The sequence below is a fragment of the Lathyrus oleraceus genome, chromosome 5 (assembly GCF_024323335.1).
Source record: "Lathyrus oleraceus cultivar Zhongwan6 chromosome 5, CAAS_Psat_ZW6_1.0, whole genome shotgun sequence".
Lineage (NCBI taxonomy): Eukaryota > Viridiplantae > Streptophyta > Magnoliopsida > Fabales > Fabaceae > Lathyrus > Lathyrus oleraceus.
The window spans coordinates 498,862,308-498,876,007 of NC_066583.1; the positions used below are offsets into that span (position 1 = coordinate 498,862,308).

At 34.1% G+C, this 13,700-nt stretch overlaps 1 protein-coding gene across 1 annotated transcript in view; it reads right to left on the reverse strand.

Annotated features, from left to right (window-relative positions):
* Positions 1–1,484: 1,484 nt before the first annotated feature.
* LOC127085726 (GDSL esterase/lipase At1g71691-like) overlaps positions 1,485–13,700 on the reverse strand; it is a 35,923-nt gene continuing 23,707 nt past the window's right edge. Inside the window, exons 3-5 of the mRNA XM_051026237.1 lie at positions 2,426–2,671; positions 1,767–2,025; positions 1,485–1,672 (exon numbers count right to left, since the gene is read on the reverse strand). Of these exons, the coding sequence (XP_050882194.1) occupies positions 1,485–1,672; positions 1,767–2,025; positions 2,426–2,671 (693 nt within the window). The remainder of the gene's footprint in view (positions 1,673–1,766; positions 2,026–2,425; positions 2,672–13,700) is intronic.

The window sequence follows — 13,700 nt, forward strand, 5'->3', positions numbered from 1 at the left end:
TGATTGAGGAAACTCAAATAAGTTCAAATATGCATGAAATGAAGAATTAAAGAACTTCCCTTGGTTGTATTTGATCATGGGCTGAGGTTGCTTCATGAGCAAGGCATTGTGGTGCACAAATGAATTAGGGTTTCCTTGAGAAACAAACCTCCAACCCTTTGACTTGCTTTGATCAAAATGATGAATTAAGATGCTAGGGAGGCATATTTGATGGATGAGAGCTTTGGGAACCATTACCATGCTTGCTATCTCCTCTTGACCATGTCTTTGTACCAATGATCTCCTAGAAGCTTTGGACTTTGTGATTGCTCAAACTACAAACACAAGATATTAGTGACATATTTTTGTGCTTTTGGTTAGTAAACAAAATGAGAAAAGCAATGATATACAATTCAAGCATGCTTGGTGATCTTAAACCACTCACAAGAGATCCCACCCAAAGGCAGAGAGGACCAAGATGCTAATGATCCTTGAGGCTATGCAAATGATATGTTATGATGCCATGAGGGATCTTAGGGACAAAATTGGGGTCTTACAAGTCGAGAATCTGATCGCATGAATAGTTGTGTGATGTTTGCTTGCATTGCGCATAGCTTCACAAGCACACTTGTTACGACAAGTACAAGTAGGGATTGGACGATAAATCACAAGTTATTTACTCTATATGAGTTAGTTAGAGAACTACATCATAACTCCTATGCACTAGATGTATAATAACATTCATGGTAGAATTTTAAAACTCTATTTTGACAGTTACAACAAACAATCTTAATAACTTGTGCATCAAGTCATTTTATGATCAATATCCATAATGCATGTCATACATGATCTTTTGCATATAAGCCTTCAATCTCATGTCATGATATCATATATCATTTATCAATTTTAATAAGGTACAAACATAATGAAGTTAACATTATCAATTTTTTTTTTGATAAATCTAATACTTTATTACGAATATTTGAAAAATATGGTATAAAAAAGGAATAATTAGTCAACAAGTCATTTAACTTAATTTAATGTTTCGCTTTAGGCCCTTAACAAAAAAACTGTACACTTCATTTATAAGCCATAATTATAATTTTTGTGAAATTTGATTTGCTCACATTATCATATTTTCTTCAATCCAGAATATTTCTTAACAATTTTCTTCATCCATAAAAATCATCTATTGTCTCCCACCAATCAAGAACAACAATAAATCCATAATAAATCAAGAATTTATCATTGTTCTTCATAAACGCCCAGAATAAAAACTCTGATCCATCTTTCTTTCACGCGATTTGAAAGAAGAAAAAACCAAAAACTGGCAAAATATCTCTTCCACACAATGTAGATACATTAACGCACATGAACTAATTTCTCAATATCCATAGGAAAACATATATGTGTTCCACCAAAACACTTATCAACAAATATTTTATTTACAACTTCAGTGCTATGGCCAAAAACTGGAAAAATAATTTTGATACAATGTAGATACATTAATGCGCATGAACTAATTTCTCAATATTCATAGGAAAACATATATGTCTTCCACCAAAACACTTATTAGCAAATATTTCATTTATAACTTCAGTGCTATGGGCAAAATCGTAAAAATAATATTCCTTTCGATTTTCACAAGGGTTTCCTCCTTCTCCAACACATGAATCCCAAATATTTGTCAACCCTAAACATTAAAAATAAAAAATGTAAGTGTTACTAAATATTAAAAAACATGTTATAGTGTTTTTACAAGTAAAATTAATTATTTATCAACTCACCAAAATTTTCAGGGGAGTTTTGTATTTTCCTGAACAATTTAAAACTATCCAAAATAGTGAATAGTGATCCTGAGAGTTTGGCTTTCAATTTCAACTCTTGAAGTTTTCTTGGGAGCTTGTTTGTGAAGAGGTTAACTACTTGATTAATAACTTCATTGCATTCTTGAGTATGTGGTTTTTTTGTGATGAAACCTGGGATACAACCAATTGGACCAAGGCCAATTATAACGAATTTTCTTCCACCTAGATCATAAATTTTCTGTAGTAAAAAAAGTTAGTGAAAAGTTGATTTTATATATTTAAAAAATGAATTTTTTTGAATCTCAATTTCAATTTTTCTGAGTTCTTATTCTATTTTATTACAACTTAACACTACAAAATATCAAAAATGAGATTCATTTCGGTCAAAGTTTGGATCATTCAGGCATTCAACATTTTTCAGGTATTAGATCAAGATCAAATAGTATAAATAGTATAAATATATAACTATTTTTAATTTTATTAAATAAAAATGATTTAACTTATAATTTAATCTTTTTAATCTTAATTCAAAATTTAGGGTTTACGAATATGTGAATGCGTCAAAATAATGATTGCAATAAAATTGGTTCAAAATTGAATTTCTTTTTTGTTAATGTTAAGTCACCTTAAAAACATACCTTTATATTTGAACCAAGTTGGTCGATAAGATAATCTGCAAATTCTTCAGGATTAATCATTTTATTTTTTCCCATTTTTTGTTTAAAATAATTGAGAATGTAATCGTTGGAACCGGTTGATAAAAGAAATATAGATTTTGATAAGTAGTGTCTCAATTTTGTTTTGCTTTGCAAGTTTCTTGGAAGATCATTCATCACTGTTGAGGTGAAATATTCAACTTGTTTCTCCAATGACAAACATTCTCCCTTATACACACAAAAAAAATAGAAATATACATATGGTAAGTAACTTGCATTTTATAAATGATCGAAAACGTGCATAAGTGTCACATATACTAGCTCAACTGAAGAAAAAAAATAGATATGTTAAGTCGAAAGTTAACACTAGGATTTAAATCCTAGAAACTTATAGCAGTTATTATTACTCCATATACAGAGAAGAAAATATATACATTAAATTTTTTCTTTCTTACATTTCTTGTTGAATTCAAGATTCCACATGAGCCTGACGCATAGTTCATACCCGACGTTATTTGATATCTCTCGGTTGTTGAAACACCGATGTATGGAGGTGGCATTGGTAAACCTAATTAATGAGCCTGACGCAACTTTGTTTAACAATGTTTGTGTTATGTTTTGTTGTCAAACTTGTAAATACCAGTGTTATCGCACAAGATTGTTATAAATAATATTATTCTATAAATGTTAGTAAAATATAAACTAAACAATATATTTGATTGATTAAAATATAACAAAAAAATAAATTAAGATAGTTAAATAATTATATAAATAATACAAATAAAATAGTTAGACACTTTCAACATAACTGAATTCAATAATTATAATTATCATAATTTAGTTATTGAATACAGGGATCATGTTGTCAAGAACAAATTGGATGGGGAAATAATTTTTTATTCAAATATTAGTTTTGTGCTTTTTGTATGTATTAGTGATTTTTTAAAAGTATTATTGATAAATATGTCAATTTTTTATATCATCAATCTTAAAAACTTTTCCAGTTTTTTAATAAATTTATCGATGAAAACTTTGTTGTCCCGTATTTTTTTGTTAAAATGAACAAATATCAGTATCACATTTTTTTATGTATCACTTGAAATTATTTGTTTCATGTTCTTTTATACTTATCAGTGACCTATTTGTTCAATAAACTTTCAATGTCTCGATAAAAAATATTTATCTAGAACTTTTCATATAATTATCATCGGTAAATACATGTATCTTATTTTTCAATATATTTTCAATTCATTTTTAAATTTATAAAATACATTTATGCATGAATCCTGAATGCTTTTTATAAAAAATTATAATTCATATATTATAACTATTATATTTTTTTCTTAAAAAATATCAAATAATTATTAAATCAAACTAATTGATTTGTGACAAATTATTTATATGAGAACTATCAATATACATTATTTTTTTAAAATATATTGACCTTGTTAGTAAGGATTAGTTCAAGTAGTTGTGAAATTGGTGAGATGCATGCAAGTCTAGGAAGTAGCATTAATCATGGTTTGTCGCCTTGATAAAGGTGATACATGTAAACACTTCAACGTCCAAATTTTTCTATCAAATGTGATAAATATTCCATGTATAACAATATATGTATCTTGATTTGATATTTTACTGCTCCTTTTTATAGAATAATATTTATTAGGTTATAGAGGGTCTAGAATATTCTAATGTAAGATCATTGTCTAAATAAACCAGTGTTAGACTATAATTTATTTTGTTATCTGATTGTTCTCCTTCAATCATTTTCTAGAGTCAAGTGCTTTCGCATGGCATGTCTATGATTATTCCCGTGATTCTAGAATCTTCCTTGAGTTTATAGATGAAGGTAAATCATCTTTTATGTTCCCTCAAGGTTTGACATCATATTGGTGCATTAATTTCAACAACCACCTGATTTTGATTTTAATGGCTCGGTATTGGTCATTCATTTATTTTATTGCACTACGTTTTTAAAGAAGGAGTATAGTCTTGGTCCAAGTTGGACATATATAATTGTGTTTTTAACTTTATAAATTAGATCAATGTCTCATGTATGATTTTAAGAAAAACAATTATAATGTGTATATTACAATAAATATCATTTTAAAAATGAAATGAAATAAATGTTAAATTTAATTAATTAATTTGTGATAATAGCTTCTTAATTTAATTATTTTTAAAAAAATAGATTAATCAAAATATGTTAAAATAATAGTTAGTGTCATATTATATTTCTTATTTTTATGTTGATAATATTAAAGAGAATTAATTATTTAATGATGAATATTTGTCATATATGACTTGTATCATAAGTAAGTAATTATTTTAATATAAGTATTATTTTTATTTTAAATTTTTTTACTTGTAAACAAAGTGACAATAACCACTAAAATATCTTACACGATTACAAGGTTCGGGTTTGAATTTGGGATAGGTTAATATTGACATTTGTCGTAGATCTAAGTCTAGATTGATATATATTATCATTTTTATATGAATAATATTTGAAATTTTACTAAATTTAACTAATTAATTAGTGACAAATATTTGTCTAATATAAAATTTTTATATTCTAATAATTTGTTAAGCATCGCAAAAACAACATGATCAAACAAGCGTATGAAAAAATATTAGTTTATAACTTATAATTTGTTTTCATTTTATTCCAACAATATTACAAAAAATATTAATTTAAATTAAATTTATAGTTATAAATTATTTTCTTAATTATATACTATATGAAAAACATATTATAGTCAGTATTCTTTAAAAAATAAATTTTAAATACAATTATTCTTAGTTTAATTTCAAAAATATTAACATTAACAAATTTTCTCAAAATATTCATGTTGTTAGTAAGTCATGTGTGAACTTACTGTCAAAATATCTGGTGTTCTAAGTGTTGTTTGTCAACTTTCACTTCGAGTACTCCCCAGTGTGTGTTTGACTCTCCAGCAGGATTGTTATCCCCAGCGAATTGGCTGTAAATTGTTTGTCTATTTCCCTGTGGGCCATCAGAGTTCCCCACATATTGGTTTGTCTGTTATAACATCTCCTGTTAAAGGTTCACCATATCCCTAACAGATAAATTCAGAAATAAAAGTCTTTCACCCATGCATATCATATCATAGCATTTGCATTTTTCAGGATCAAAATCCGGGTCTCCATGGTATTTAACCACCCCCCACTGCGATTCGATGAAAAAGTACTGTTTCATTTTCCTCTGGTGGAGGATGTTTAAATAGGGGCAACTTGTCGCACCTCGAAAAAATGGGGATACGACTTTAAAGCGAAGCGCGATCGCACGCTCGCAATGATGGACTGAACAGAGTCGCCACCGAACTTTATTTATTCCTAAAAAGGAAAGGGGAAATATCGATAAAACCCAAGACAAAAGAAAGGATAAGATATGGTCATCGCAACCAATATCAGGGTTCGGGAGTCGATTACGCAAGGGGAAGGTATTAGCACCCCTCACGTCCGTTGTACTCAACGGGAACCATTAGGTCAGTTGTGTGCATTAGTGTTAGTTGAAATATTAGGCTTTTCGAATTATTAGGTGGGAAAGAAAGAAAGGATGAGAAGAGAATGTTTTTGGATTTTTGACGAAGGACTAAACCTAAGTTTTTTATTAGTGGGCCTGACAAGATTTACAAATCCTGCTCCTACGTATCTCAAAAGAGAAATCAAGGCTTACGTAGTTCTGGGTAGAAAAATGTTTGTTTGTTGGTCGATTTTAGCGAAAGCTACTTTGTGTCAAATCGACGAAAATATTGTTGGACTACTCAAAACAGGTGGAAAAACATTGCCTTGCATTGTTTTGAAACAAAGTACCTTTCGTTTGTGAAAAGGTTTAAGAGTCAATCGCGCAGCGGCGAGAAAAAGAAATTGATTGGTTTGATGTGTTTTGAATAATGGCGAGAACTTGGATGAGCGAGATATACATCTCGAATCCTAGCCTCAGGAGTGCGTGGTATACACCACGTTCCATTTCCATCTTATTTGAAAAAAGTGTTTAATAAAGATTAGGTGTTTTGGAGTTTGAAAGACGAGCACTTATGACTTGCAAGCTCTTACAGCTTGGGTCCAGTACTCGAGACTACGTCTGGACATTCCACCCAGGCAGTCTGTTTCTTTCCAATATTTCTAAGAAAATTATTCGAATATTTATGAATGTTTTGGAGGGAAGACGAATATTTATGGCTTGCAAGCTCTTACAGCTTGAGTCTAATATTCGGGATTACGACTGGATATTCCCTCCAGGTAATCTTTTTCTTCCAACTTTATTAAGAAGAGGTTTTGAATCTTGGAGTGTGAAAGAGAAGACGAATATTTATGGCTTGCAAGCTCTTACAGCTTGAGCCTAATATTCGGGATTATGACTGGATATTCCCTCCAGGATAATCTTTTTTCTTCACGTTTTATTTAGAAAATGATTTGAATATTTGAGTGTTTAAGAGAAGACGAATATTTATGGCTTGCAAGCTCTTACAACTTGAGCCTAATATTCGGGATTACGACTGGACATTCCATCCAGGTAATCTTTTTCTTCACGTTTTATTTAGAAAACGATTTGAATATTAGAGTGTGGAAGTGAAGACGAATATTAACGGCTTGCAAGCTCTTACAGCTTGAGCCTAATATTCGGGATTACGACTGGACATTCCATCCAGGTAATCTTTTTCTTCACGTTTTAGAAAAGATTTTGAATATTGGATTAAAATAATCAAAGTACATTAAAATCGATATTTAACAATTAAAATAAAATTAAAGGGTAAACATTAGGAGGGGATTAAAACAAAAATGTGAAATAGAAATTAAAGTTTTGCAAAAAATCAAATATGACACACATATGGGAATTGAACCCAAGACCAAGGGCTTGCCAAAGCATCCCTTTACCAACTCCACCAGACAAGCATCCTTGTCATATATTCTCAAGCGCTAATACATAACAAAAAACAAACGGACCAAGCCTTTTAAATAAAACACAAAGTTAAAACAGTAGCCGGTCCTTTTAAACAGATTCATTTTAATGCACACCTGCTACAAGAAACAAATAGATTTAAACTACTGCAATAAAAAAATGTTCCTTCTATGGACCGTGAACCGTACATCATCTCTCATGCAATCCAAACAACAACAATCAACAAATAAAAATTTCCGGAACTCAAACTCCTTTCATTTTCGATATATTTCTTTCCTAAGCAAGTCAGCTATGAACGTACCTGATATCGAGTGACGATGTTATGTGATTTCGATGCTAGATTCTTGGACCGCGTCGAAAATGGTTATACCGTGGTGGCGATTATAGTGACATCCCTATTGTTTCAGCTTGTTATCTTTTCGAGCACCAAAGTCTTCACCGAGTGAGATGAATGGCAACTCCAGATTTTGTATTGCTGTTACCTAACAACAGACTAGCCGATCCATGTCATCGAAGAGGTCGTAATGAGAGCCAAGGTGGAAGATGCGATGGTTGTTGGGAAAAATGAGATTTGGAGTGGGTGGTTCAACGGTAGGATTTTATTTTGTGTGAACAGTCGGCTCTTTGTGTTTTTGCAGAATTCTCTCTCCCTTGTTAATGATCAGTGGTGGCTACTCTAAGGAATTAGGGTTTTTCGGCTCTCTCCCCTCATGAACAGTGACCTCCTATTATATATCTCTCATCCCCTCTACTCTCTGCTCTGTTTCCTGCTGTGTAGTGGAGGTCTGTTAGTACAGAGGACGTCTGGGGATTTTTTGTCTTTACTCAAGCTAGTGGTCCCTCTCTCAATTCTCTTCATTTCGAAACTTCACTGTTGGTAAGAAACAAATCACCACAGTAACTCACTCGAATATGTGCTTTCTCCTTCCTGGGAGTATAAGCAACAGACTCGACAGTGTAAATACCCGCATCTTCAAGCCTCTTAACATCAATTGTAACTATACCAAATGTCTGAAATTGTTCGACGGGTAAAGGACCATGTTGAATCTCTTCGGTTTCTTGGTCCTGTTGTTGTTGTGCTGTTTCTTAAGACGTTGCTGCTCCGTTTTTTGACATAACAACGAGACCTTAGTGGAGAAGAAAACAGTGGAAAAATTGGGGAATTGAGCGAGGAGAGGGGGCTTTGCAGTTTCAGCATTTGAGTTTAGTTCAGGTTGCTGAGCTATAAATAATATAAATGAATCAAACATTTGTTGGAGTGGCCATATTCATCTTATCATGTCCTTCCTCGACTTTCACATCAGAAGCAACTCCGCCCGATTGTAGACACTCTAATGCACAACACAGGCTGAATGCGTGATTGGCAAATTCCTGCAATTCTCCCTCAAATTTTGCACCTTCCGGAGTGCTAAGATCCTTGCAAAGATCAGAAATGCCGGTATGGCCTAATTTATCCGCTTCATGGAGCGTAACAGCATGAGATTTCCGACCTGGTGAAACAGAACCCATCATAAGATAGGATGTTATATTGGCATCAACTATGAAGGCAACACGCATATAGGCCGAACGAGGACCATGGTTGCTTGAACCCAAAGCATCCACTTGAATATCATTATCAATATGGATATTGTCAAAACCATGACTAGGTCGTGTCTCTCTCATTTTTTGAGAATCTGGAAACTCTCCTCCACCTCTGTTGGGTTAGCAAATGAACGGGACATTACTCGAAAACAAAACGCGATCTTCTTTTGAACCTCCGGATTTTCTTTATCCTAACTATTTTGCCTCAGAGCTAGATACTCCTGCAGCTCCTCTTGTAGCCTTTGTCTTTGCTCAAGTATCTTTTCAAGAGCCTTGACCTCCACTTCATCTAATCCAGAGAAAATATCAACCTAGTGTTTAGCCATATTCATTGATAGAAAACTCTGATGGAAACAGCGACCCACACAGAATAGATTCAATTGTATCTGATCTGAAATCTTTGTCGTAGAAACATCTAAGGATCTTCCCTGGAATCCATTCATATCCACTGGGGTTAATGGTATCAGGTCTTTTCTCACAAAAAAAAACTCTGCATATCTCAGCCAACCTCTCCATGGTATACTTTGTAACAAGTTGAGATTTGTCATGAAGCCGTTCTGCAACAAGATTCACAGCTCCAAGAGGAACTGCATTTAGGGTGTGACATGCTACATCACAGATAACAGCCACCACTTGTTTTCGAATTTTTTCATCAAAATCCAGAAGTCGGTCACAAAGGGAGGAGATTGAGGAGCTTCAGGCCTATGAGGATTTGATAGAAGAAAGCTCTTTACATGGTCAAGAACAGACATGCGAACCCCAAAATCTCTATCAGTCAACCTCTTTAAAAACTCTAAAAGTATTGGCTGAAATGCCTCAGCAGTGGAAATTCCAGGAAGAGAAATTATATCTCCAACCATGTTCACGGCTTTCAGACGGGTTTCCAACTGGTCGGTCTGTAGCTCCCCTGTGACATGAGGGAGAATTCCACATAGGATCTGAGGAGCACAACAACATATATCATATAATACTTCATGGTACTGAATTTGACTGTTCACTGGCTTGCTTTCTCCTGACATTGATTTTAGAAAAAATTGTTTAATGCTAGGTTCAAGTGTTCCTATGCATTGCTGTATGACATTCTGGGAAAGCTTCCTTGCGGCTGCAGTAACATCTCTTCTTTCACGACCTAAAGTGGAAAGTAGAATAGATAGAAGAGTCTCAGGAATATCCTCACTCTCCTCTAAGAGAACAGCCATAATATTTTGCATGGATGATAGAACACTTTCTGGATGATCATCTCTGGCAACAGCAAAAAAAAGTACTGAACATCTCATTAACCAGATCATCACATTCAAAATCCAACATTACAACACATGATCTATATTTTTTCAAGAATCTCCAACATAGCGACTTCCTGGCCAAAGGATGGACCACTTATATCACTCAGACCACTAAAAGTGCTCATGATCAATTGAAAGATGTCCTTTAAAACATCATCACTGTAAGGAGTTTCAGGTGCAGTGATCTGAGTTATCTCACAAACACATGTTGCTACTAGAAGTTTTACATCTCCATCTTGGTGCTTTAGCAATTCTGGATTAACAATTGAATTTGAAAAGGGCTTCATTGACTCTAAATACTGAAGCTGAAGGTGATTGATCCATGTCAGTAAGGCATGATGTTTCTGCTGCAGTAGCTATGATTGTGATACCATAATAAACTCATTCTTTCCAGGATGGTAACACCATATATAATTGTACCAACAATAAGTGAAGAAACAGAAGCAGCATTTTTTGTTGTTCTGGCGAGCACGATTTTACTGGAGCTATTTACATCATATGGCGTGGTTGCACTAGTAAGAAGATTCATTCCAAAATCATCAGATTTAGAGTACTTAACACCTTCAATTAAAGCATTTATGGAACTGTAAGAAGCATCCTGCAAATTCCCAGCTTTTTGTCTGTTATATCAATCTGCCAAGCGTACAAAGACCGATCCTACTGCTGGATGATTCTCTCCTTTGTTGGTCTTTAAGACAGTTATCGCTTCATCAAATTGAGACAAAAATAAGTATGCGTCTCCGATGCTGCAGTTGAGGTGATGCGGTAATCGTTGTCCCATCTTCGATGAATGCCTTCACTAGGATACAAGAAATCAAGCTCCACAACCTGATCTTGTAGGATTGCTGCAAGTACAGGGTCCTTTTCGACATTACAACGAACGAGCTCCCACTATTAGATCCTGCTATGGTGCTAGTGTACAATTTCTTCACTGTTCCATAATACATTCAAAGCTTGTGTGAATTTCTGCTGGAAACTATCCAACGACTTGTCAAAAGATTCTGCATAAAATATGCCTTTCTCTTTGGATCAAGAGTCGAATCGCGATAAACCTTCCGAATCTCCGACTCAAGTTCAGTCTGATTCATCCGGAATATGTCTTTCCAACCTGGCTTGGACATTTGATCATTATGGTCCAAGCATTCTTGATACTCAGAAACTCTGTGAGAAGTGCTACAATGTGACGTTCCCGTCTGTGTTATAGACTCCAGACTCTCTTTCCAGCATTCATTGAACATAATATTCTTAGTTTCCTGCTTCCATGCAAGTCATCAAGCTTACTGAACAGATAAGCGACACCCCATTTTAGCAGGCTGTGATTAGTACTCTGGCTAACCAACTTCACTTTACTGTCAAGAATTACACCCTCTTTTGCAAGCATTAAGACCTTTTCTTCAATAGTGAGGTATAAGTACAATCTCAAAAACTGTTAACTTATTGAACTTTGAGCTGATGGACCTTTTTTTGTAGGCATTTTAGGTCATTTTGCGGGTTCAAACCACTATCAAATAATATAACAGTATCCACAGATGACAGCTTAATGCACTGCTATCTATCAAGAAAACAAATCGCCTACTTTCTCTGTCATTAAATGCGGCCAAAACAGCTTGCTTCTTTGAAGGAATGTAACCTCTACCATATCGTACATAGCAATTGTTTCCAAATCTCTGACAGAGAACATCATCCAGAATATTTCCAATTGATCCAGAACCACTGCTAGACGAAAATAGTAGCATCACTCTTAACTCACGACTTTTAGCTTCAACAAGGGTCTTTTCAAGAAGTTGCACTTTTCCACTTGCTTTTATTTCAATATCTAAATGTTCTTCAACAGGTAGACCTCTAGTTACCAAACTACTCAGTGTTGGGTCGAGGAGATAAGGATGGTTGCAACATTTTCTTGTTGAGATGATAAGGTTGCAGAGGGCATCAAAAAAACCAGACTTTTGGCCTGAGCATAACGATAATGAGTTTGAAAGCAACATTGAACAATACTGCTCAAGCCGCAAACTGGAAGGCTGCGCAGGAATCCAATACTCTGTAAACCTGCTGGAGTCAGAACTGCACTTAAAGTACAATATATTGTTCCCATTGACTCTTCAAATTGGAGATGCTTGCAGATGAGAAATGTAACTCATTATGTCCTTGTAAATCACTTACAACCAAAGATCCTGACTTAATTTATGCGGTAACACTGCCACCCCTAACAGCAACATCCTCCATACCCACTGACGATTTTTTTAATGATCGTCCTTTTAATAATTTCACAACATCAGGCAGAAAATAACTTGTTTCATCAGTTTTTTTTAATCTTATCAACATGAATAAACATGTTGCAAAGAAAACACCAGCTAAAATGGGGTTTTTCACTATTAACCATTAATGGACGTCAGGTTTTCCCTCAATGTCCAATAGCATGACAATGAGGAGCTGTTGGTAACCCCATACCTCCATAGGTATAGTATCCACACTCCAAACAAACCCATATGGACTTTGTATCGGATTTGGATTCTAATGATGCACCACTTTCAGAGAACTGTTTTTGTTGAGGACTGCAATCTAACCACCTGCCTCTTTCTAAATATTATGGAATTTCTTGAATATGAATGGAATTTTTTTCAATGTGAATGAAGAAATTATGAATGTAAATTTGGAATGTGAAAAACGTAAAAATATGAAATAGTAAACATGAACATGAATGAAGGATATGAAGGTGAATGAAGAAAGAATGCAAACGAGTGATTGACGGGGAAAATTTTTCAGGGCCAAAATCGGGGTATGACAGTTGCCCCTATTTAAACATCCTCCACCAGAGGAAAATGAAACAACATTTTTTCATCGGATGGCAGTGGGGGATGGTTAAATACCATGGAGACCCAGATTTTGAACCTGAAAAAAAATGAAAATGCTATGATATGATCTGCATGGGTGCAAGACTCTTTATATTTTTTATTTTTTGAATTGATCTGTTAGGGATACGGAGATGCTACTAGACAGACCAGTCTGTGGGGAATACTGATGATCCGCAGGGAGACAGTCAAATGGGGTAAAACCAAACTCGCTGGGGATAACAATCCTGCTGGAGAACCAAACACACACTAGAGAGTACTCAAAGTGAAATTCGATGAACGACACTTAGAATACAAGAGACTTCGGCAGTAAGTTCACACATGACTTACTAAACCCGAATAAGAAAAAAATTCTACAACAGGTTCATACATGACCTGACAATACTTGAAAAGATTCTTCAAAAATAGGTTCAGACATGACCTAGTAATACAGGAATAAAAGCTCAACAGCAGGTTCATACATGACCTGACAATGCTGGAGAATATCAAGAAGTTCTGACAGTGGGTTTAGACATGACCTAACAAAACTCAGAAAAATCAAAAAGGGTATATCAACAGGTTCATACATGACCTGATGACAAACTTGAGTACTTTGAGAAAATTTCCACAACAAGTTC